Raw genomic sequence first — 26077 nt, forward strand, 5'->3', positions numbered from 1 at the left:
TCGGACTCACCGCAGATAACTCATAATCTGCAGTTGTTACTCCTGTCGGACAAAAACATTGCATGCGGCGCCTGTAGAGTGTGGAAAGTTACTGGAGCGCGCAGCCGCGCTCGTCTCTCACAAGGAACGTAAGGGCAGTGATTGACAAGCCAGAGGGCCAATCGTTTACGCGATGATCACGTAAACGATTGGCTGATGTTTTTAAGGCCCTACCTCGTGCACAGATGATGTATATAAATATTATTCCTTTCAGTGCACCTAATAAATAGTCTTTTATCAGTTAGTAAAGACAGTTTCAAGTAATATTGCAAAAATGTATAAAACAAAACATCCTCTTTAGCACCTTTAATGCCAGAAATACCCCCAGTACCTATAAAACAAACAAACGTGGATACCTGTAATGTTCTGACCCCAAAATAATATGCATGACAGCAAGATTTCAATTACATGTTGGCCATTTTGCGCATGTGCTGACCTCTCAGTTCTGTGTATAATATTCTCATTACACAGAGGGAAGAGGAGCACAAACTGTGTGTGTATGATTAATGACGACTACAGTGAGCATGTTTGTGTAAGTCATGTAATGCAGGCTGTGTGACAGCAAACATGGAATGCAGCCTATCAGAAAGATCAGACAGACAAAAGAGTGTGTGTGTCTGGGAAAGTAAGAGGGAATATGTGTGGGCCATGGAAAGAATATGCACGACAAAGGAAGGAGGCAAAGAAAATGTTTGGATAAGAATAACTCAGTGTGTGTTACAAGGACACCAGCTGTCTGAATGGGACTGTCTGTGTGTGTGTGACAGCAGAGTGACAGATGGAACTTGTCACAGAGTCTGAGTCAAAAGCCATCATGTTTACCCAGGAGGCTTTGCTGGCAGAATTTGTTTTGACGAGATTGAGCGCCAAAAGGAGATCGTGTTACTCCTCACTCAACACACACACTCATGCTTGAACACACTCTAATGCACAGCCTGTTCCTGTAAATTTGGGAGCCGATGATAGACGGAGGAGGGGTTTTGTAACAGGAGAGACAGAGAAAATCGACCGATCACACCATCAACAATGACGAACTTATTTGTGCATTATATGGATGACAGACAGAAAGAAAGGAGGAAGACATGAAGGACCGTGATGTGTTGGCCCAACTGTGCGTTACATGAAACGGCAGCTGACACACACACTCTCTCATTCACACACACACAAACACACTATACTCTTCATATCCTCCACACAAACACACACAGCTGTGACATAAGGCTCACCCCAGCAGTGTCTGAGGTAATTGTGGGTTATTTTAAGTGCTCGGTAAGATAAAGAATTCTTTTGGAGATTTTAACCAAGACGAGAACCGCCCATCTACTTAAAATGTCAATCTTTTTCTATGCTTTTTACTAGTTGAATAAAACATAAAATAAAAAGCCACTAAGCACTCATTCAATAAATCCAATAATTTAGTTGGACAATTTTCAAAAGGACAATATTGATTACCGAAAATGGTGGCCCATTAGAGGCAGAACAAAAACAACACTATTATTTATTAATCACCATCCATTACAACCACAAAATCTTGTTGTTGAGCCTAAAGGGATTATCCACACTGAGCCTGAATTTTCATCACATGTTTTTGACATCAACAAACAAGTCAAATGAAAAGACGTGACATGGCAAGTAATTACTGATAAAATGGAAATGGTTAATATACCCTTATAAAATAGATTCAGTTCTGCATGCTGATTATTCAATTAATCCAAGCAGCTGTGCTTAAACATGTTAAGTAAATAAAATTTGAAAAAAAATCCATTCTATATTTATCTGTTTGATCAGGATACGTTTTTTTCCCCCCTTCTAATATTTTTATTGGCTCCACCACAAAAGAATAATAAATTTGCATTCTTAACAATGCATTTTGCTAGAAATATTTATATCTATATAAATATTTCTATGCTACCGTTCAAATATTTGAGATTTATAAAGTTCCAAAATATTTTAAAGGTGCCCTAGAATTAAAAATTGAATTTATCTCGGCATAGTTGAATAACAAGAGTTCAGTACATGGAAATGACATACAGTGAGTCTCAAACTCCATTGTTTCCTCCTTCTTATGTAAATCTCATTTGTTTAAAAGACCTCCAAAGAACAGGCAAATCTCAACATAACACCGACTGTTACATAACAGTCGGGATCATTAATATGTACGCCCCCAATATTTGCATATGCCAGCCCATGTTCAAGCATTAGACAAGGGCAGAACGTCTGGATGTGCACAGCTGAATCATCAGACTAGGTAAGCAAGCAAGAACAATAGCGAAAAATGGCAGATGGAGCAATAATAACTGACATGATCCATGATAACATGATATTTTTAGTGATATTTGTGAATTGTCTTTCTAAATGTTTTGTTAGCATGTTGTTTATGTACTGTTAAATGTGGTTAAAGTTACCATCGTTTATTACTGTATTCACGGAGACAAGACTGTCGTTATTTTCATTTTTTTAAACACTTGCAGTCTGTATAATTCATAAACACAACTTCATTCTTTATAAATCTCTCCAACAGTGTGTAATGTTAGCTTTAGCCACGGAGCAGAATCAAACTCATTCAGAATCAAATGTAAACATCCAAATAAATACCATACTTACGCGATTAGACATGCTGCATGATGAACACTTTGTAAAGATCCATTTTGAGGGTTATATTAGCTGTGTGAACTTTGTTTATACTGTTAAAGGCAAGCGTGAGCTCCGTGGGCGGGGAGCGTGAGCATTTAAAGGGGCTGCAGCCTAAATCGGCTCATAGTTAATGATGCCCCAAAATAGGCAGTTAAAAAAATAAAAAAAAAATCTATGGGGTATTTTGAGCTGAAACTTCACAGACACATTCAGGGGACACCTTAGACTTATATTGCATCTTTTAAAAAGACGTTCTACGGCACCTTTAATTTTAAATAAATGTTCTTTGGAAATTTCTTTGCATCAACGAATCCTGAACACGATATATCATGATTTCCACAAAAAAATTAAGCAGAACAACTGTTTTCAACATTGATAATAATAATAAATGTTTTCAAGCAGCAAATCAACATATTAGAAAGATTTCTAAAGAATCATGTGACAACACTGGAGTAATGACTGCTGAAAATTCAGTTTTACCATCACAGGAATATTTATTTATTTATTTATTTAAAATATATTAAAATAGAAAACAGTAATTTTAAAAATGCCATTTCACAATATTATTAATTTTATAATAACATAGTATTTAATATAATTGCAAAATTCCACAACTTGTTTTTTATAATCAAATAAATGCAGTCTTGGAGTATAAGAGACTTCAAAAATCTTATAGATCCCACACTTTTTTGAATGGTACTGTATATCTTATATCTATATTTTTATTTATTTTCATAAAACATAACTCATTCTTTGCGATTCGTGCGAACTCATGCTTCTCATCTGAAAATGGATCTGTGAGTTTAAAATAAGCAATTTGAAGCTAGAGGTAACAATACAATTCAGGCTTCGGCCGTAATTATATTTACAATATAGCGTGGCCTCTTAAAGCCTCAATCCAACAACAACTAAACCGACTCATCTGAACATACTGTTTTCATTTTACAAACAGAACTAGAAACGAAATGAGCCAAAAATCTCCCAACTGTATTTTTACAAACTGTTATCAGTGTTTCATTCTAAACAAGGGGGGGAAAAAAATTAAACACAGAACGGTCATCCTGTTTCTTCCCAGGAGCTTTTGTTTCCAGTGCCGTATGTGTGTTTTTATGTATGTATGTATGTATGTGTGTGAGTGATGCTGTTCTCAGAGATCTGAGACTTTACAAGCTCCCTAGTATTACTATCTTTGCCTGGAAGTAATTAGCCTTGTGTGAGAGAAAAAAATAGAGGTTGTCCTACAACAGAGGAGTTGGAAGAATAAGGAAAACATTATAAAAGAGATTTATAACTAAAATTGATAGCTATTATAATTCACCTTTTAAAACTAGAATGATAAGCATTCATTAAAGTATTTTTCCTTTAAAATCAACCTAGGGGACAGAAATGTTCTCCTAACCGACTAAACACCTGTGTGTGCTATTCAGCTTTTTCTCATGTGCTGTTATATGTCATAACGAGTGTGTGCTCATGTGTGTGTCCATATGATCCATCACGGCTTTCATCATGTACAGGTGAAGGCAATTAAGGTGTCTGGTGTCATCATTGAGAACAAGAACAAAGACACACTTTCTTCACCCGTCCACACCCAGTGTCCTCCAGAGACAACGCTTACTAACACACACACACACATATACATGCACAATATGTACTCACATCCAGGGAATCTTCATTGACGATGATGAGGGACATGCCATGTGACACCAGCTTACAGGAGTAACCTGAGACGAAGAGGAGAGTTACAGTAGAGGCGTTACACAAAGCCACACATACACACCCCAACAACAACTTAACCTCTTTGTATATCTGTCATTACCCACTAATGCCTGTCTGCTGTCCACTGCTTTATCTCCAGTCTCACCCAATTTATTTTGAGCTGTCTGTCTGCTGCGCCTGCCTGACTGCCTATCTGTCCTTCCTTCCATGTCTGCGCTTGTGTGTTTTCAATCAGTGTCTGTTTGATGTTGTGTCATTCTCTAGCATTTCCAAGTAGGCCGATATGCTAATATTGGCTCAAACAATGACATGATTTTGGGGTATACGACGTATATGTCAGGGACGTTTTCTCTGAGAAGGCAGTGTCTCCTCAAAAAATTGAATCAGAAAATAATCCAGATTACAAAAATAAAACAAAGCAAATATTACAATATGTGACATTAAAAAGTGTATAAATCGCTTGTTTGTCTAAAGTAACACGGTCCAACAGCGACACCGGTGGGTAAAGTTACAGCGGGATTCTGTGTCTCTCTTGCCTCCCCTGAGCCCACTGAGATTAAACAGACTCCCTAACATGTACAGTGAGTTTTTGTAATTGAGAATGAATAGGGGAAAGTCACGTGAGAGGAGGCAATGCCTCCATTGTGCTATGATTGGATATAATTTGGTTATGATTGGATACGGTTGGCGTTAATGGGAAGACAACGCACCCACTTCACTATCACCGCTTTATGTATGTAAGTTGAAATGGCCTGAAAACATGATGACTCTGGGGGGTTTTTAGTGAGCAATCAGCTTGGGGAAATTAAAGGTACATCTTCATGTCTGTGACCAGTGTTTAACGAGCATGACTGACTGATGAAAATAAGCTGACTTAAAAAAAGAAGAGCTGAACATTAGCTCACAAATAAAATATATTGCTTAAATTATTTCTGCCTTTAGTTATTATTCTTGAATAAATGTAAAAATGCTTAAACACTAACTTAATGAGATTTAAACTTAATTTTAGTTAATAAATAGAACATTAATGATGTAAAATGTAAAAATACAAAAGTATAATTATATTTGTTTTGTTTTTTTTAAATGTAGTGTTTATTTAACCAGGAAAATTTGACAACATTAAAGGTGCTAAAGAGGATCTTTTCGTCGACTGAGAAACCAAAGACTGTTACTGAGTTTTTGAAATGAGCGCATGTGTAAGAACAACCCCCCCTCCTTCGAAGGAACGCCTCCCAAAACTCGTAAACACTCGTATTGGAACATGAGTGTTTACCACTGGCATTCGCTGTATCGTGTTAGTGGATTCATTATGTCGGACTCACCGCAGATAACTCATAATCTGCAGTTGTTACTCCTGTCTCCGGACAAAAACATTGCATGCGGCGCCTGTGGAGTGTGTAAAGTTACTGGAGCGCGCAGCCGCGCTCGTCTCTCACAAGGAACGTCACGGCAGTGATTGACAAGCCGGAGGGCCAATCTGGGCTGATGTTTTTAAGGCCCTACCTCGTGCACAGATGATGTATATTAATATTATTCCTTTCAGTGCACCTAATAAATAGTCTTTTATCAGTTAGTAAAAACAGTTTCAAATAATATTGCAAAAATGTATAAAACAAAACATCCTCTTTAGCACCTTTAAGTGTAACTGGGACATGCATGTACATTTGATATATGTATAAACTTTGCCTCCTCATTTTAGAACACCACTGCACGTCAATGGTATATATCCATGTCTGACACACACCGATATTGATGGCCGTCTCCTGCTTGTCTCCAGTCAGAACCCAGATCTTGATGTCAGCTTTCATGAGTGTTGCTATGGTTTCCGGGACTCCTGCTTGCAGCCGGTCTTCTATCGCAGTGGCACCGAGCAACAGCAAGTTCTGTGTGACAAAGAGATGAAAAAACAATATATATAGACTAATATTTAATATTTTCTTGTTTCTGGAAATATAGCATAATGTGAATATTATAAAATGTTTATGGATTATTTATATTGTAAAATTACATGTGTTTAAATTATAACTAAAATTACATTCACTTTTATTGAATTAACTTTTTGAATAATTTTAATTGATTCTTCATTAAATTTCCGATCTTAATTTATAATTTTAATTATAATTCTGAACTCTGTTTGCTAACTTCAGAAAATGAACTGGATTATGATGCTAGGGTGTTATGGGTAGTTTATTTACCCATTTACTCCTCCTCTTAATCTTTTACTATTTCTTATCCAATTCTTTCTATTTTCTCTATTTTCTATGCAAGTACTTGTATGTGGAAGAATATGAGGAGTGTTTGGTGTATTTATGTGTGTGCAGAGGTAACACAGTAGTGTTGTTGACTCTGGTTTTATGAGGCTCTTGGCAGACCGGTGCAGGTAATTATCCTCACTGTGGTATACCAACCCCTCCTCAGACTACTAATCTGGGCCAGAGCCCTGAAAAGCACACAAAACCCAACAAACTGGATTTTCACTGCTCTATATAACAGCGTCTGTGTCCTGGGGCTCAGGTCTCTGATCAGTAAGTTTGAAGTTTTGCAGTAATGTGTAATCCGGCCTGATGGTGAGGCAGTGAGTTTATAGCTTGTAGCAGTTAATGAGAGAACAAAAGAGCACCACCTTCTGCACAATATGAGTTCACAGCTGTTAAAATGTAATGTTACAGTGCCGCCTGTTGACCAATAAATGTACTGCAGCTGAAGCACAGCTACGTAGCATCAGTCTCTCTTACATATATTGAAAACAAAAATTAGTTGTTTTTTTTCCCACAAGGAAAAGTCCAGATACCAGAGGTGACAGATTGCTACAAACCCGGTCTTTAGAGAAAGAATAATAATAATAATAATAATAATAATAAGAGTATTCACTATTTACATGCTGGAATATAGACACACTCAACCTGACGAGTCAGTTTAAATACATGTGTGTATTGCCACGATTGGTCAAATAATTAGCCAATTTCATTCGTCATTACTGCAAATATACATGCAATGACTATCCATTATGACATATGACCACTTTTATCTTAATGTACACAATAATACTCTTTTACATTGTAATCCTTTTATTTTTAATATTTGGCATGTTTGCATGCGGCTGCACAGTACTGCGTGTGTAACAAAGCAGAATGTACACGCGTTGTGCTCCCGCCCATAGGAGCATATTACTAACTCGACCTTTAAATAACAAAAAAAACCACTGTGCCATTGACTTAAGACCAGGTTTCAGTTGGTCAATGGCGCAGTCGTTTTCAGTTACCTCAAAATAGCAACACGGCAACAATGTGGCTGAACACACTTCGCTTTCATACCAGCATGCCCACGGGTGAACAGATGTGCGCGAGTGCATTTGCTACTTAAACAAGGTGGGCACCTATACATGAAAATGATAACTGCATCGGGCTGAAACTAGCGAAAAACACTTGTGTCGCATTGCGCCGGGTGTATGATAGGGCCCTTAGGCTTTTATCAGGTATAGTATATCCAATCAGTTTTTTTGTGGGCTGAAAAGTTATTTTTCGTCATTCAGGAAGTGACAAAATACATAAATCTAACTGAAGCTGTCTGTATATAGTGAACTTTGTTACATTCACTATATCGTGAATAGTAAATGAGTGAACAAGTCACTTTTTCAAACACTGTGCAAGAATTGTAAAATGCCAGCCGCTTATGTTCGCTGATGCACCTTGTGATTTAATTTCCATCAGTTTTCCATCCACACCGAGGGCTACTCGCATTACTGTCATTACTATAGCAGATATTCACGATAATGCCTGAACAAATGGATCCAATAGCATCACTTGCAAAAAGACGTGCAGAGACTAATCATATTTAAAAATCAAATCAAATGAATGCAATGTGAACAAATCCTTAGTAGCAAATAAACAAGATATCCTTTACCAAACCTGTATGTTTTACTCTGTTCTAAGAGGTCTGATTTCCGATCTACATCTTGTATAACAAAATGTGGTTCATCTATGTGAACCAGTCTGGATTGGTGAGAGTAAAAGACACACTATCTCTCAAACAATCCCATATATAATAACAGTTCTCTAGTGATAAGCATGGCATATATTACGTACCTTCTCAATTAGTTCGTAGCATTCCTCCAGTTTCTGCGCCCTATCCTTTAGCACAGTGCTGACACGGTTGTACTCCTTCAGCCATTCCTGATACGCCCCCTCCTCAAGGTCCACATATGCAAAACAAAGTGTCCGCAGCCCTGCACATGCAAACAAACACAAACCAAAGTTAATCGAAAGAGATAATAAACTGTTAAACCTTCAAATAATGACAGGCTGGAGAAACTCTTCACCTTCTGTGGCAAACTGCTCCAGATGGGCCAAAGTTAGGTCCTTGTACTGTGATGTCTCATTCAGACGCTCAAAAATCACATTGTCCTGTAATACATGCAAGGCATCGTTACATTGCTATGGCCTGTAGCATATAATCCTATCCATATTGAAAATAAGCTTTAACTCCATAAGGAATGATGAATTATGTGAAACTAACAGAATATGAATGTGCTGTAAACACAACCATTCAAAGTTTTGGGGTCAGTAATATTTTATTTGAAAGAAATTAATACTTTTATTTTGCAAGGATGCATTAAATTGGTCCAAAGTGACAGTAAAGACATTTATAATGTTACAAAATATTTCAAATAAATGCTTGAGTAATGGCTTTCATCTTTGAACAGAAAAAGAAAATTAATCTAAAACATTAAAAAACTTAATGACCCCAAACTTATGATCGGTACTGTATGTCCTGTCTCTATGCTAATTATGTGGTTTATGAAACACTCACCGCTCCCTTGCAATAAAGTCTAAGTTTGCCCGTAGGTGTTCTGACAATCACTGACATCCGTTTGCGATTGCTGCAAAAAAAGACATATGCAATGAAACACAAAGTACAGGGTGTTTGTGATGTTGTGAGTATGTGTGATGGTGTGAAAGCTACCTGGAAAATTCTAGTACATTAAGAAGCTCATATGTCTGCTCTTTTCCTCTCTGAGAAACAAACACAAGAAATGTACACATTAAATACAACAACAAACAAAGAGTATGTTTTGAGTTTTCATTATTAATGGCAAGAAAACACACACTAACCGCCTCTATGATGACTGAATGTGGTGTTCGTGCAGTAAAAACAAAGCCCAAACTCTTGGCACCTTTAACCAGCGCTCCTTCATCTGAAAATTGAAAATTGAAAACATCAGTCAAAAGTCACCAAGGCTGCATTTATTTGATCTAAAAAGCAGTAAACACAGCAATATTGCAAAATATGATTACAATGTAAAACTGATTTCTGTTATATTTTAAAATGTAATTTATTTCTGTGATGGCAAAGCTGAATTTTCAGCATCATTACTCCAGTCTTCAGTGTCACATGATCCTTTAGAAATCAATCTGATATGCTGATTTGCTGCTCAAGAAACATTTCTTGTTATTATCAATGCTGACACTAACAGTTGTGCTGCTTAATATATTTGTGGAAACCATGATACATTTCCTGCATTTTCTGAAGAAGCAGCTAATCAGAAACCAATAAGAATATTGTGGTACCTGGTGAGGAAGCCTGGAAAATAATTTGGTCTCCTTCTCGCTCAGGAACAACAGTATGACAAACAGCCATCATGGTCAAGAACTCACAAATCTGAGGGCATGTGGGCTATAGAAAAGGGCAGATTTTAACAATTAACATACATGATACACAAGAAACTGTGTTTTAATATCCAAGGTATACTCTTACATGGTTCTTCTCAATGTTCTGGATAAGAGCAGGATCATCAAACTCAGTAGAATTATGACTTGAGGAGGGAAGATGACTGCAAAAAGACAGAAATAAGATGTAATGGATAACATAATTTCATAATGCACATTATCCTCTTAGACCTGCGTAATATTTGCCAGGATAGAGTCAGCTGCATCTGACCTGAAGTCCTCCATGGATCGATCGCAGTCCAGGTCTGGGAAGTGCCTGGAGACAGCGTTATAGATCAGTGGCCACTCACACAAATATAAACAAAAAGTAACAGATCAATGCACCCTAATAGAGCCAGAACGATGCAAAGCACAAAGATAATGTGAGTGTATTGATGTACGAGAGCACTACAATTACCCGTATGTAATTCCAGCTATTGTGCACTTCTTAAAGTGCATGATGTTGCAGGTGAGAGTGCCGGTCTTATCTGAAAATAGATATTTTACCTGAAAAACAAAGAGACAGTGAATGAGATATATTGGAGTCAAGGTAGATTAGCATTTGTAAAAGTTAATAAGCAGAGCTTCTTCTCACTTGGCCTAGTTCTTCATTCAGATTGGACGTTCGGGCCATAGCAGGAGTGTCTGTCTCAGCATAATACATTTCAACATCCTGTAAATATGCATGAAGAACAAAGCATTTATTCATAACGGTTCAAATTCTTAGGTTTCAGTTTGAATCACAGTTCGCTGCTCATGGTTTTGGTACATGCTGTATTTTAACACTGCAGTGATGCACTGAAATTTTGGCTAATGAAAGTTTCAGCCAAAACAGCAATTTTCAGTTTTAGCTGAAACAGTTTTGAAAGGCTAAAATCATTGACTGAAACAGAGACTAGCATTTGTAATGTGCCTGCCATCCAATAATCGAAGAAAGATTTGTGCTTGTTACTTTTAATATGAAGCAGTCTCAACATTTTTAAATCCTGTCTTTTTTATCACAAAAATCAAACAATGTAATTGGTGACATTAAGTGTTAATTTACCCAGTTAATGAAGAGAGCCTGTGTGAATTTAACCACTTCTAGAGTGACCAGAAGGCTGATGGGAATCAGGTTGTTATAGAGGATGATGAAGGTCAACAGGTTGTACCAGAAGTTCAGGGAGATGTCACCTGGATAGACAATAAGCTTATTTTATGAACACAAACGCATTTATTTAGGGCTAGTAAGTGCTAGTAAGTGAAAAGGTACAATAAATTCACATCTAAAAGGGTAAAGTATGTTAAACAGATGTATGTGAATATACCTGCACGGGAAAGGTACCAGCAATCCACATCCGTGTGCTGTTTATTCCATATGGCGGCCCCGATGGAGCTGACCAGCGCCATGACCAGGAGAATCCCAAACAGAACCAGGATCTGCATGTTTGTCACACGCTCCACATTAGAGCGTTTCAGTGGAGCTTTAGTGGAGTTCTGCAGAATGGAAACATTAAATTAATGCTCTATACACTACCATTTGAAGGTTTGAGGATCAGATTTCTTTTTTAAATGAATTGAATTCATTTTAATTTAATAAATGCAGCCTTGTTGAGAATTAGAGACTTCATTTACATTTTTTTTTTTTTTTAATAAATCTTACCGACACCAAAACTTTGAATAGTAGTGTAGATGCATAATATATACAATAATACAATTTACATCTATAATGACACTATAAATGGTATTAAACAGTGTAGAGTTGATTATTTTTAAATTATTTTACCATTAAATACATGCACCAAAAATCTGTTTATGATTAACCCTTACAAAAAAGCATTATGTGTCATGGTAACTGACTGCAATACCATAGCACTCTGATATATACCATGGTGCTGCTTGAGTGTCATATTTATGTCTATTTTATTTACATAGCATTTAAAAGGTTAGTTCACCCAAACATTAAAATTCTGTCATTTATTACTTACCCTCATGCCGTTCCACACCCGTAAAACCTTCGTTAATCTTCGGAACACAAATTAAGTTGAAATCCGATGGCTCCGTGAAGCCTTCGTAGAGAGCAATGACATTTCCTCTCTCAAGATCCATAAAGGTACTAAAAACATATTTAAATCGGTTCATGTGAGTACAGTGGCTCAATATTAATATTATAAAGCGACGAGAATATTTTTGGTGTGCCAAAAAAACAAAATAACGATTTATATAGTGATGGCCGATTTCAAAACACTGCTTCAGGAAGCATCGGATCATAAATTAATCGGTGTATTGAATCTGCTGTTCGGAGCGCCAAAGTCACGTGATTTCAGCCGTTGGCAGTTTGACACGTGATCCGAATCATGATTCGATTCACTGATTCATTTGTGCTCTGATGCTTCATGAAAGTGAAATCGGCCATCACTAAATAAGTCGTTATTTTGTTTTTTTTGGCGCACCAAAAATATTCTCGTCGCTTTATAATATTAATATTGAATCACTATACTCACATGAACTGATTTAAATGTTTTTCGTACCTTTACGGATCTTGAGAGAGGAAGTGTCATTGCTCCCTATGGAGGCCTCACGGAGCCATCGGATTTCAACTAAAATATCTTAATTTGTGTTCCGAAGATTAACGAAGGTCTTACGGGTGTGGAAGGTGAGTAATAAATGACAGATTTTTTTATTTTTTTTCCATGGTACAATTTTTTAAAAATTAAAATCCTTCATTACTCAATTGTTGTGCTACCAATCACTGTCTACATAAGTGTTATTTTAGTATTATTTATACTATTACTGTATTTATATATATTTCGAATTTGCTTATATTTTTATATTTTCAGTTTTCATTTCAAGTAATTTTTGTGTGCTTTTGTCATTTACATTATTATTATTATTAATAATAATATTTCTGTTTAGCTTTAATTTATATTTATTTCAGTTTAAGTTTTAGTAATTTTATTACTTCAACCTATTTTATCATTTTATTTTAGTTAGTTGCCAAGGCAACATTTCATCTGATATTTATATTTTATTTTATTTCAGTTTTATATCAATTAACGAAAACTATTTTAATAGTTTCAGTTGTAGTTAAAACAGTAACGACACTGGTCCACATCCAGCTTTTCTGAGATAACACTCACCTGCATGAGTTTGGAATCATGTCCAGTGTAGACTACAATGCCCACAACCCACTGCGTGTTCCTGAGCTGGGCACCTCGTAACAGCACCTGGTCCGGCCCGAGTGGAGCTGGGCTGTAATTCAAACACATGGTCCCTGAATGAAGTGTGTGTATGCGAGTTACATTTCAAATTCACAATATTTCAAATAGTGAGTTGGCGTACTTGAGGTTGTCTAAGCGCAGTGTTCCAGTGAAGTCGTACAAGTGTCTGTTTGGCCCCTCACATTCAAGACGACCAGACAAAGCTATCAGTTCCTCCAGAGACTGAAAACTAGCTGTGAGTGAGAGACCCTGAAACACACAGAACAAACAACAAGCATGTTCAGAGCTCCAGACTAACATTTGAGAGCAGAAGCACTGTTGCTGCTTAGGCCCTGTTAACAGTAGTGCGTTTTCGTTTTAAAAGGCATAACTTTTTCTTACAGTTATGCCTGTCTTTTACATTACTCTGACATTTTCTTGTTTCAATTTGTTTAATCTTTTCTTTTAGTTTTACAAATGGGGACAATCTTTGAAGGATGAACAAATAATGTTTTTGGTCACCACATTAAAAATAACATTTAAATTGGATAATATTTACAACCTTAGAGTGCTAGAAAAAGTGTAAAGCACTTCAAAGTCCTTGAAAAGTGCTTGAATTTCACTCTCAAAAGGTTGCACGAACCCTGAAATGAATAATTTAAAAACATCCGACTACTTCTGCCACAATACCATTGTTACAGTTAGCGTTACTACATTAAATCCATGGTGAATGCTGGTGATTTGTGGAGTGAAAAGCCTTCTATAACTTGTTCGTTTCCACGTCAGTGCTGTTTGATCTGATATCTATGGATTATAACAGAGGATTCCGCACCGAATTTGAATGTTTCTCACTAGATCTCGCAGCGCTGTGTGTCACATGTATGGAGATCTTCCTCCCCCCCATCTGTATACTTTAGATCCAAATTTGTTGCCCATTCTCAATGGGAAAGTGCCCAAGCAACATTGCTCAAAATATTGCCCGTGTATCATCACCTTTAGAACACATTATACAAAACCCAAAAGACTTTTGTAACGTACCTGTCGGATCTTTAGGTTGGTCTCGCCATCTAAGTTGGATGTTTCAGTATAGCACATCGCCTGAGGCTCACTGTGAGGAAAAACAGACACAGATTTTGAACACAAAACAACTGAACACAAATATAAAACACAACACACAAATATTTCACTGAAACATATTCTCAAAATCACATGTAACTTATTTTTCACATCTATAAATCACACTACAGCACAAACACAGCACGACAAACCCCACAGATACAAAGCACGACAAACCCCACAGATACACACACGAATACACTGCGGTGCTGACCTGGAGGACACTATGACCATGTCAGCCGGGAGATGCTGCCCATTGGTCACCTTGACTATGTCTCCCACTGCCACCTAGTGGGCAGGTGCAGCATTGCAAGAGCATGAGGAGGGAGAAAATGAGATTAAGAAATAGACCACAGTGTTTGGAAACAAAAAAGAAGAAGCATCACACAGCAGGATGTACATGAATCAAGTGAAAGTAAAAACAAAACAGCAGTGAGAGGTGAACTGAAAAAAGCAGATGTTACCAAAATAAAAGCTACAGGACAGAAGAAGGGAAACACAGAGGAGTAGAATAAGAAAAAATGATGCAGAAAATGAGACAAAAATACAGGGTTACCTGCTTCCATATGATAGTCTGCCATGCTCCGTTACGCAGTACTAGAAAACAATGACATCTTCAGAAAAATTCTCCTCATGAATATATAAACCATCTTTTTTAAATTTTTATATAAATTCACTTTATATTCAAAGACAATATTTGCCCCTAGAACCAATTTTCAGAGGCATTTATACCCTCATGAAGGCAATTATGGATTCCGATTCTAAAAGAAAAATCGTATAAAGTCTAGGGATACACTTACATTAAAATTCTGACAAAAAGCCAATAATTATATTTTTTTCAAAGCAGATAGTCGAAAACTGAAATTCTATACTATTTAGCATAAATAATATTTTAAAAAATCATTTAAATGCTAAAGTGAATTTTTTCATCACAATATTATAATGTACATTATATATAATATTATATATTAAACATTAAAAATGAACAGTCATTGAGAATTGTCGTGAGACCTGCAACATATATTTAACATTATTAAATTAAATGATTAAATTTGTGTTTTTAATGAGCAAAGGTAATAATGTCAAAATATTAATAATGCTTATTATCGTATATATTAACAGATATTTTCAGAGCTTAAATCAAAAAACACTTCATATTAGCAATTAGATATTTGACAGATATGTCACTACTATGACTACAATAGCACTAAGTTCATGCCCTAGTTAATTTTTGACCCTGTTACACAGATATGTTTGTAACACTCAACCTGTTGTCTTCTTCTTGTTCACTGTATTGTCTGCTTTATGTCTTTTCTGTGAGAACACAACACGTGACATATCATAAGCATTATTCATCCAAAATTTCAACAGCATTTCAAAGACAATGCACTTATCCAGTGTTGTCAAAACACGTTCTGGACAGTTTAACGTCAATGCAGAGCTCCATTCAGCAGTATACTCACATAATCCTCAATGATCTCCTTGATCCCAGCCACAGTCAGAATAAAGATAAGGGGCACCAGCGTTGTGTAGCGACCCGTCGGTGAGACATCAGGGATTTGCTGCATTTGAAAATGTACACAGATAAACATAAAATGAGGAAGTTTACTGTGGTGGTGGTGGTACAACAACATGCTTTGGGAAAATCCCATTTAAAGTGAAATGGGGTAGGGAAAACAGAATCTTAATCTGTATGGCTTCACAAGATTTGGAATAGTGTACAAGTTCTGTGGACTACTTTTATGATAGTCATGGTCCTTTTAGAAATGTAAAAGATCTAGTCACTTTCCATTGTTAAGGCTGTATAATCAAAATATCTTCCACAGAAGGAAAAAAATGTCACACAGATTTGGAACGACATGAGGGTATGTCAATTTTAACTTTTGGGTAAACTATCCTTTTAAACATCTCAAAAAATAATGATGTTAGTGATCTAAATCTATAATATATATATAAGCACACTTAAGAAAACTATGGATGCACAATATATTGGCCACCTTATCGGTATTGGCCGATATACAGTACAGTCCAAATGTTTGGAACCACCAAGATTTTTAAAGTTTTTAAAAGAAGTTTCATCTGCTCACCAAGGCTACATTTATTTAATTAAAAATACAGTAAAAAACAGTAATATTGTGAAATATTATTACAATTTAAAATAACTGTACTATTTAAATATATTTGACAAAGTAATTTATTCCTGTGATGCAAAGCTGAATTTTCAGCATCATTACTCCAGTCTTCAGTGTCACATGATCCTTCAGAAATCATTCTAATATGCTGATTTGCTGCTCAAGAAACATTTATGATTATTTATTATTATTATCATGATTATTATTATGAATATTATTGTGTACTTTTTTTTCAGGATTCCTTGATGAATAGAAAGTTCAAAAGAACAGCATTTATCTGAAATACAAAGCTTCTGTAGCATTATACACTACCGTTCAAAAGTTTGGGGTGAGTAAGAATTTTTTTTTTAATTTTTTTTTTAAAGGAATTAAAGAAATTAATACTTTTATTCAGCAAGGATGCATTAAATCAATCAAAAGTGGCAGTAAAGACATTTATAATGTTACAAAAGATTAGATTTCAGATAAACACTGTTCTTTTGAACTTTCTATTCATCAAATAATCCTGAAACAAAATATTGTACACAAATATTTTGTACAATTGTACACATTAAATGTTTCTTGAGCAGCAGATCAGCATATTAGAATAATTTCTGAAGGATCATGTGACACTGAAGACTGGAGTAACGATGCTGAAAATTCAGCTTTGCATCACAGGAATAAATTACTTTGTCAAATATATTCAAATAGAAAACAGTTATTTTAAATTGTAATAATATTTCACAATATTACTGTTTTTACTGTATTTTTAATTAAATAAATGTAGCCTTGGTGAGCAGACGAAACTTCTTTTAAAAAAATAAAAAATCTTAGTGGTTCCAAACTTTTGGACTGTACTGTGTGTTCATTTTTAATATTAGTTATCGGCCCGATCAGAAAATTTGACCGATATATTAAAGCTGATAAATAATGTATTATTTCCTTCAGCTGAGACACTTCAGATACAGTTTAGTACAGCAGTTTAAATACAGCAGCGTAACTCTTTCATATGTATATAGGCTACATAAAGTAATATCATTATAATTGTGTGCTTGGGACATGGCTTTTAATTGTGAGGCTTTTGTAATCAGGCTCTCAAAACTTAAATAAAAATTTGGATTTAGATTTATCTGCCAATATATCGGTTAACTGCTTTGAAATATAAAGATTATCGGTTATTGTATCGGCCAAAATTTTCATATCAGTACCATCCCTATTAAAAACAAAGGCTGAATTCATCGTAGAAGTTTAACACTTCAGGAAAACCACTTAGCCAGAATATCTGAGGAATATCAATACAGTGCTGCCTTGCAAAGCACTGTAATGAGTAAACAACATGACACAATGAAGAAACCTTTTTGCTATTTAGCTTATTTGCACACACTTTTTCATGCAATACTGGCCTATGTAGTTGGATTGGGTGGCAGCAGTTATAGAGAGTGGATAGTGACTCATAGTGGATGAGAGTGAAATAGTGGACCACTTCCAAAAATGGACATAATACACAAATGGACATGTTGGCAAATGATTAAAAAGTCATAAGGTCAATATGGATCCTCGGATGGATATCCCATTTGAAAGTGATCAACATGAGCAACACATTTTGTACTTTAATGTCCTCAAAAACAAAGCAGATGCAGTTTATACAGTTGTCCGAGCATCCCAAGTGTCATACCTGCATAAGAGCGATGAAGAGGAAGAAGGCATTAGCTGCTCGCCTGATCTGTTCGTACAGGAACCTTGGCAGGAAGGTAAGGATCCCGTATTTAGCCGTGCTAGAGGGAGAAAAGGGAAAATTGATGTTTAAAAGCTATTTTAAAACATCTATATATACAACCAGGGCCATAAGAGCACTAATTTAGGATTAGCTCCACACAGGCTTCAAGGTAAAAGAGCATTCGTAAGTGTTTCGATACAAACACCTGACAGTTCATTGCCCACTGCATTAAATTTAGATAAACAATCCCAAAATAAGTGTCTGGGATGTTAGGATGGATGTTTCTCGGCGTGTCTGTCAATTATCCATATTGATCAAACTCCTAAGTAGCTCTTAAATAGCTGATTGTGGCAGTAAATGTTTTACAGTCATTAAAATAGCTGTTAAGAATCCCTAAAAATAACCTACGGATCTACAAATTTGCCTCCGTCCCAAGGCTGTCCATCTAAATCTAAACATGAGGCAGTATTTGTTTGTGTGGGCGGGTTTATATCTGCATCTGGAGGCACGTATTGTGTAAATCCAATCGTAAGCATGTTTCTATAATACAGCATGTGTACTTGTGCGAGCGCGGTCCACTTTGTAAACATGACACCCTTCTGGGCTCATCGGCAATGAGTTCACAGCCTAACACACCCAGTGTAACCCACACTACGGCGTCAAACAGCAGCTCGGTAGCTGACCTGGAAGTACGACAGGCTATCGTTGACATCAAAGAGTGGCTGAAACCATTCATATGATCCCCTTCATTAACATTCAGCGGTCCAATCACACACACAGTAACCCAAACTGCGGTCACCATAATGTGTAGTACCTGGGGTTACCCTAAAAGACTGATATGGATGATTGCACTGCTGGATTTGTTGATCTGGTTACTTTGTGATTGACAGCTGACCAATTGATGCCAATGCAATGGGAAGCAGAAACCAGTTGGTAAATAAAATATGAAGATTGAGGAATAAGAGAATGATCTGAACAATTCTTATTAAAATGCTCCAGTCAGAGGCATTATGCTGAAAAGCTGATGAGCAGAAAAGCTCCATCAGATCTGAAATTAGCCAATGGCTACGGATTTCTAGGCCCACCTTAATGTTGGTGCGGGAACCGAAATAGAGCCTTTTAGAGCAGAATCGAATCTTTAGAATATACGGGCGGATCGATGAAGTGTGTGTGGGTGAGTGTTTTCGGTACTGAGAGGTTGAGTTTTTATGAGCTTCCATATTATGGCACTAATATGAAAGTGATCTGGGATCCAAATCTATTAGGCTTTTGTTACAAGTATTGAACTAACATTTTTATAACACAATCATATCCTTAAAGATTCAAAAAGTGCCATTTTGTCATCAGCACAATTTCACTGCATATCAAAACCAATCAAAGTGATATAATAGCCATCCAACAGATAAAGAAACACTCAAGTCTTTAGAGGACTTGAGCACTTTGGAGACCAAAAGACTTTTTGTTCAGGAACTGCACATGAACTCTAGCCAAGCACAGCCTGGAACATGACCTTGGTGTACTCACACGAAATCTCTGATGGAGTACTTCACCTAATGGAAGCTATTCGGATGTCGCATTCAATGCGTACTTGCATACATTTAGTATGGAATTTCCCTGAGGGAAAACCTTAACTCGATTAAAGCTTTTTTCAATCAATCTCATAGCATTGGTGGTTAATAAGATGATCTTTATGTTGGACCATAAAATGCTGGAATAGCCGTGTTGTTGGTGAGGCATCAAATAAAATGTGTTTAATTTAAAACTTAATTAAAAAATAACAATTAAAAACAAAAAGTTGAGGGAGACTGCGAAATACAGGAAAAACAGGAAAAACAGGAGGAGGCAATGCATCCACATTGCTGACTGGCCGTCGATGGAATATTTCCCCTCTTTGAAGTGCCTGAATGAGTCAAACTGGTGAAAGCGGACGGGTTAAAGTTCTCATTGGGCTGCAGTGTGTGCAAAGAAACAGCAACAAACATAATTCTATGTTTTTCCGATGCAAGGCTTTTATTTTGAAAGACGTGTAAAAGCAGTTGACACTTTTGTCAGACGCAGTTTAGGTAAAGAGTGCCTGAAAAAAACGTGTTGTCCTGATTCAGTATCTGCTGTCAGATGAGATGTTGTCAGGTTATATGTCAGTGTCATTATTCTAACGTTATTTTCATAACTTGTTACAAAATAAAACGTCTCACCTCAGAAAAAGCAGTTTCTATATGTTTCATTAACAGTTCATATTAGTATTGTGTATTTGCAATGGTAACGGTAGTTTCCATAACCCTAAAATGCCACTTTATTTTCACTTTATGTTATTTTGAATATTTTTAAATGGCTCATTCCTAAAAGAAATGGGTAAAAAATTTGGGTCCCATGGCCAAACCAGTTGAGAACCACTGATATAAACAGTATACACTACTGTTCAAAAGTTTTGGGGTCAGTAACTATTTCTTCTTCTTCTTTTTAAAAGACTTTAATACTTTTATTCAGCAAGGATGCATTAAATTGATCTAAAGTGATAGTAAAAACTTGTTTCTTGATTTCTATTTGAAATATACAGTATGCTGTTCTTTTGAACTCATAAAAGAATCTTGAAAAACATTAAGTATCACGGTTTCCACAAAAATATGATAATAATTAGAAATGATTCTTGAGAAGCAAATCATCATATTAGAATGATTTCTGAAGGATCATGTGACACTGAAGACTGGAGTAATGATGCTGAAAATTCAGCTTTGCATCACAGGAATAAATTACGTTTTAAAACATATTCAAATAGAAAAGAGTTATTTTAAATTGTAATAATATTTCACAATATTATAAAGAGCCTTGGTTAGCAGAAGAGACTTTTTTCAAAATCATTAAACATTACTGACCAAAACTTTTGAATGTGTGTGCAAGTAAAAATAAAAATAAAAACTAAGCAAAAATATTGTATTATTGTTTTCTTGTTGATAAATGCTAGTCCTTTGCATTTATATTAAACTAACAATGGAGCACTACAACAAAGATTCAATTGTTTGCAGCATCTTTAACATTCATTTAAAATGGCTATTTTAAAGCCACAAAAAGACCACAATAATGATAATGGAGGCTTAATCATGTTTATGCACTTCAAACAAAGAATACATTAAGAGTAGAACAAAACAAGCTAGAATGTATTTAAATTGCAATGTAACCTTTTCCTGTTCCGTACAAGACTTGAATGGACTCACCTGACATGGTTGTCACAAAATTTGGTGGTCTGGGCTCGGTTGAGCAGCACAATCCGCGCTGTGGCATCTATCGGGTCCGCCTGTGATGTGGTTCCGGACATCTCATCCTCTGCCTTGCGGTAGCCGGCGGCCGAGCACGCGGGTCCTGCACCGTTTGAGTGATGAGAGAGAGGCGAGGCTAGCGTGAGTGTGCGTGGAAGAAGACGGGAGGAAGAAGAGACATAGAAATGTGGTTTACAGTTCAGTGCGCCGGCCACTAACACTACTACTGTGTGCTGATGCAAGCCGCCCCTGGTGTCAATGACGTTTGCCTCTGTGCACCGCCCTCCCCGTCCCCTTCATTTCCCCCCATCCTCATCATCATCGTCCTCATCATCCACGAGCAAAAGCTCCGTCACCAATACAGCATACGCGAACGCCCACGGGACCCCCTGTATAGAATGTGCTGATGGGAGCACAATGGCGCAGCAAACACCTTTGTAGGAAACCTTGTGCATTTGTTTATCTTTATAAAAGCCTCTTTATTCCGTGGAAACACCTGTATTCACGATGCGCTGAAACGAAAAGCAATGAGACAATGGCTGTGTCTTAAAACCTAACGAGCTGCCTTCCTAGAAAGCATTTTAGGCACCATATACGCGCCTGATTCGAACATGTCGGAGAGTCACGACGCGTAAAATCTCTCCCATTATAACCAATGCAGCTATCTACACTTAAAGCGTTGCGTAGCCTTTTTATTTATTTATTTATTTTTGACGCGCTGCAGAGCTACTCCAGCATTAACAACATTTTCTCCATCCGATTGAAATAAAATGATTTTACAAGTAAAAATATAAATGAACTAACGTATTATATTTATAAAAAAATATTTTGATTAAATATAGAATTTCAAATCATGTGTAAATTAAATATCTAATTTTAAAATGAATGAAATGAATTAAAATTAATCGATATAAATAATGTTATTTATTCAGAGTAGCCTCGCGCTTACAGCTGATTGGTCCGTGAGGTCAACCTTATGCGATGACGTAGGGCTTCGATGCGTCCAGCCAGTGTAGAAGCGATTGCGGCGCGTCGCGTGGGGTTTTGAGACACAGCCACTGAACGCTGCGATTCCCTCTCATTTTGCAGCATCACAGACCACTGCCAAATGATTATTTTCCACACATAATAAATAATGTACGCTCAGTAAATAACAGCGCTGTCTGGATGTGACAGGAGAGTTTACCCAGCTGCTGCATGATCGAAAGCGGGCGTGGAGAGATGGACTACACGCGTCACTTCTCCCATTCCAGTCAGCCTCTCTAACAGACAAGCCCCAAACCCTCTCCCACCGTGTCATTTGGGCCGCCTCGGGCAATCTCTGGATGTCTTTATAGGCTCCACTCCGTTGTGTCTTTGCAGTGACAGAAGATGGTTTCCCCTCCAGACAGCGCGCTTTCCCTGTACGCGTCTAACTACAGCATTACGTTACCCGCAGTCAGACAACACAAAAATCTTACATTTAAAGGCGCAGGCACTTGCTCGAGGGCCACACCGTTCTGTGTCCACACAATATGGATAGAAAGGCACTAAACGTGCTCAACTTCCTGTTCATTTGCTCCTCCCTGATGGAAATTTTACCTGAAGCCACAACATACCATGTTGTTTCTCAAAGGGTTGGTGTTTGGAGGTCAAATTGTCAATTATGCCATTAAAAAATAGGAAGATTCAAATGGTTAAGACGGCTAACAAAGATTAAAACAAATGTGGGGAACAAATAAAGGTTAAAGAATATGTATTTAAAAAACACATTTATAGACTGTTTATTGGAATACTGTGGGATTTATGAATTATTAACATGCCCCACATATTGTATTATTAACCAAAAGATTTTGCATTAAAATACAACCAAAGTTTCAAAAGGTTTGACTAACAGATTTTGACGTTAACAAAAGGATATTGTTAAAAAATTAATTTTGTGGTATTTTTATAAGGTTATTTTTTTATTTGCTATCAGATGTAAATTGTGGATAGGGGAACAAATGTAAAGGTTAAACAATATAATTATACAATTCATAGAAAGAGATTTAGGCATGAAAAGGTATGTGAACCCCTTGCAGAATCTGTGAAAATGAGAATTATTTAAATAAAATAAGAGAGATCATACAAAATGCATGTTATTTTTTTGTTTAGTACTGTCCTGAGTAAGATATTCACTGATGCTCCAGAAGGAAACACGATGCATTAAGAGCTGAGGGGTGAAAACTTTTGAATTCAAATATCAAGGTAAATTGTACTTAATTTTTTCTTCTGGGAAACATGCAAGTATCTTCTGTTGCTTCTGAAGGGCAGTACTAAATGAAAAACAATGATATTTAAACAAAATAAGAAAAATTGTGACATCTTCATCCTGTTCAAAATTTTTCAAAATTAATTCATTGTGTTTCCTTCTGGAGCATCAGTGAATGTTTGAACCTTTTTTAATAGTTGAGTATGAGTCCCTCAGTTGTCCTCAGTGTGAAATGATGAATCTCAAAATCATACAGTCACTGCTGGAAAGGGTTCAAATATGCAAAAATGCTTGAAAACTGAAGAATCTGCAGGAGCTGGAGGATTTTTCTGAAGAACAGAGCTCAGTGTACCTGCTCAGGACAAACAAGAGACTCATGAACAACCATCAGAAAACATAAAAACAGTCGTAGATCATCAGGTAACCACACACAGTATTGAGAATCAATGGTTCACATACTTATGAATGGGGTTATTTTAATAAATTCAGCTATTGTTTTGTCTTGTGAACTAAATGCAAACATCTTTTATGTAAAATATCTTACTCAGGACAGTACTAAACAAAAAATAACATGCATTTTTTATTATCCCTCTTATTTTATTAAAATAATTCTAATTTTCACAGATTCTGCAAGGGGTTCACAAACTTTTTCTTGCCACTAATATATATATATATATTGGGGGCGTTTCCTCCGAGGAATGCTGCGTTCACACCGAACGCGTCTGGGGCATCTGGGACGTCTGATTTACACGTTAAGTCAATGTAAACCCGCATCTATACGTCCTGTGGCATGAATCAAACGTCTAGCGTGGCGCGAATCGGCCGTTGACTCGTGAATCGAGTGTCTGACGCCCTAGACGCCAGAGTTGAAAAATCTGAACTTTGGCGAAAATTTGCGCCGCGTTAACCAATCAGGAGCTTGCTCTAGTAGTGACGTGACGTAGCGAGCTGAGGCAGAAATCCAAAACAACAATGGAGGACAAAATCATTGTCGCTGTACATCTTCATACTTTTATAGAAACAGGAAAAAAGAGGATCTTGCTTGAAAGAAAGTGAGTGAGGAGGTTGGACAATCTATAAAAAACGGTCTTTACTTAATTTGAGCTATATATTTACATATTGAGACTACAAGCTGGCAAACTGATCTAATTCGCTGTAATTTACAACTATTTTCCCGCTGACGAGTTGTGTTTATTCAGAAGAAGTGTGCAGAAAGAAGTGGAAGAGTCTGTTCTGAAGTGAATTTCACGCGCGAATGCAGCGAATGTCACACGCGAATGAAGCGAGTAAACTCAAAATGTTCAAGTGTCCAACTAGACACGTCTAACGCGAATTTGACGCCCCAGACGCATTCGGTGTGAACGCAGCATAAAGGAACACTGCCCAACAGCGACACCTGCAGGTAAAGTTACAGCAGGAGTCATGCCTCCCTTGGCCCTCATAGAAGTCCATTAGACCCCCTATAGCGTGCGGTGAGTTTTGGGTTATTGAGAATGAATGGGGGAAAGTCACATGAGAGGAGGCAATGTCTCCATTGCGCTATGACTGGATGTAATTGGTTATGATTGGATATGACTGGTTTGTGCGATAAATCCCGCCTCTTGTTTACGTGCACGTTCTGCGTGTCAGTTTGAATGAACAAATGATGGCGTCAATCGGAAGACTAATTGAAAATTAAGTAAAGAGATCACCCAGTTAGATATCACCGCTTTATGTCATGTCAAAATCAAACTTGAAATGGGCTGAAAACATGATTTTTAGTGCAATCAGCTTGGTGAAATTAAAAATACATCTTTGTGTCTGTGACAGACGCTGTTTACGGAGCTTGACTGATGATCCAAAATAGCCTAAGTTCACTATTAAAAAGAAAAACATCAATACTCAAAATATATTGTTTAAATTGTTACAGCCTTTAGATATTATTTTGGAATGAATGTAGAACTTGATGAGATTGAGTTGATTTTGGTAAATAGAACATTTATTACATTAAATTGTTGATGTAAAATTACAAAATAGAATTGTATTTGGTTTCTTTTTCGATGTAATGAAAAGTAATGTTCATTTAACAAGGAAGATGTGTCAACATTAAGAGTAATGTACATGAATTTACACACATATACATACATATTATATATATATATATAATATAATATACATTTTTTAACTTTTTCCCCCCAGAAACTCTTAGAAGATTTGCATTTGCTGCTAATTAGCTTGCAAGTAAACAGTATATGAACATTGCGTGAGAATCTTGCTAGACTTTTCCCCCATATAGACAAAACCATGCCGCCTCTTGGACCATATCTAATCCTTTATCTGCTAGTCAGTCATGAAAAAACAAACTAGTAGAATCAGCTAAAACATACCCACATGAAC

The 26077-nt window shown here is 36.6% G+C and overlaps 1 protein-coding gene across 11 annotated transcripts in view; it reads right to left on the reverse strand.

The window, feature by feature from the left end:
- The window catches only part of atp8a2 (ATPase phospholipid transporting 8A2), a 77917-nt gene that overhangs the window by 36551 nt on the left and 15289 nt on the right, over positions 1–26077 (reverse strand). For 5 of the 11 annotated variants that reach the window (XM_067378475.1, XM_067378472.1, XM_067378473.1 and 2 more), the window contains 23 exons: positions 21430–21607; positions 18176–18275; positions 15853–15951; positions 15658–15703; positions 14946–14986; positions 14604–14677; positions 14312–14381; positions 13416–13543; positions 13214–13325; positions 11402–11570; positions 11140–11267; positions 10690–10767; positions 10513–10601; positions 10327–10371; positions 10144–10219; positions 9957–10062; positions 9501–9583; positions 9352–9401; positions 9199–9268; positions 8708–8792; positions 8475–8614; positions 6134–6272; positions 4330–4394 (listed from right to left, as the gene is read on the reverse strand). In XM_067378475.1, the coding sequence (XP_067234576.1) occupies positions 4330–4394; positions 6134–6272; positions 8475–8614; positions 8708–8792; positions 9199–9268; positions 9352–9401; positions 9501–9583; positions 9957–10062; positions 10144–10219; positions 10327–10371; positions 10513–10601; positions 10690–10767; positions 11140–11267; positions 11402–11570; positions 13214–13325; positions 13416–13543; positions 14312–14381; positions 14604–14677; positions 14946–14986; positions 15658–15703; positions 15853–15951; positions 18176–18275; positions 21430–21607 (2171 nt within the window). Of the gene's footprint in view, positions 1–4329; positions 4395–6133; positions 6273–8474; positions 8615–8707; positions 8793–9198; positions 9269–9351; positions 9402–9500; positions 9584–9956; positions 10063–10143; positions 10220–10326; positions 10372–10512; positions 10602–10689; positions 10768–11139; positions 11268–11401; positions 11571–13213; positions 13326–13415; positions 13544–14311; positions 14382–14603; positions 14678–14945; positions 14987–15657; positions 15704–15852; positions 15952–18175; positions 18276–21429; positions 21608–22657; positions 22898–22931; positions 23125–26077 lie in introns of those variants that run through there. The other 6 variants (XM_067378481.1, XM_067378476.1, XM_067378479.1 and 3 more) reach the window with 5 other exon arrangements.

This window comes from Chanodichthys erythropterus, chromosome 23 (genome assembly GCF_024489055.1).
Source record: "Chanodichthys erythropterus isolate Z2021 chromosome 23, ASM2448905v1, whole genome shotgun sequence".
NCBI lineage: Eukaryota > Metazoa > Chordata > Actinopteri > Cypriniformes > Xenocyprididae > Chanodichthys > Chanodichthys erythropterus.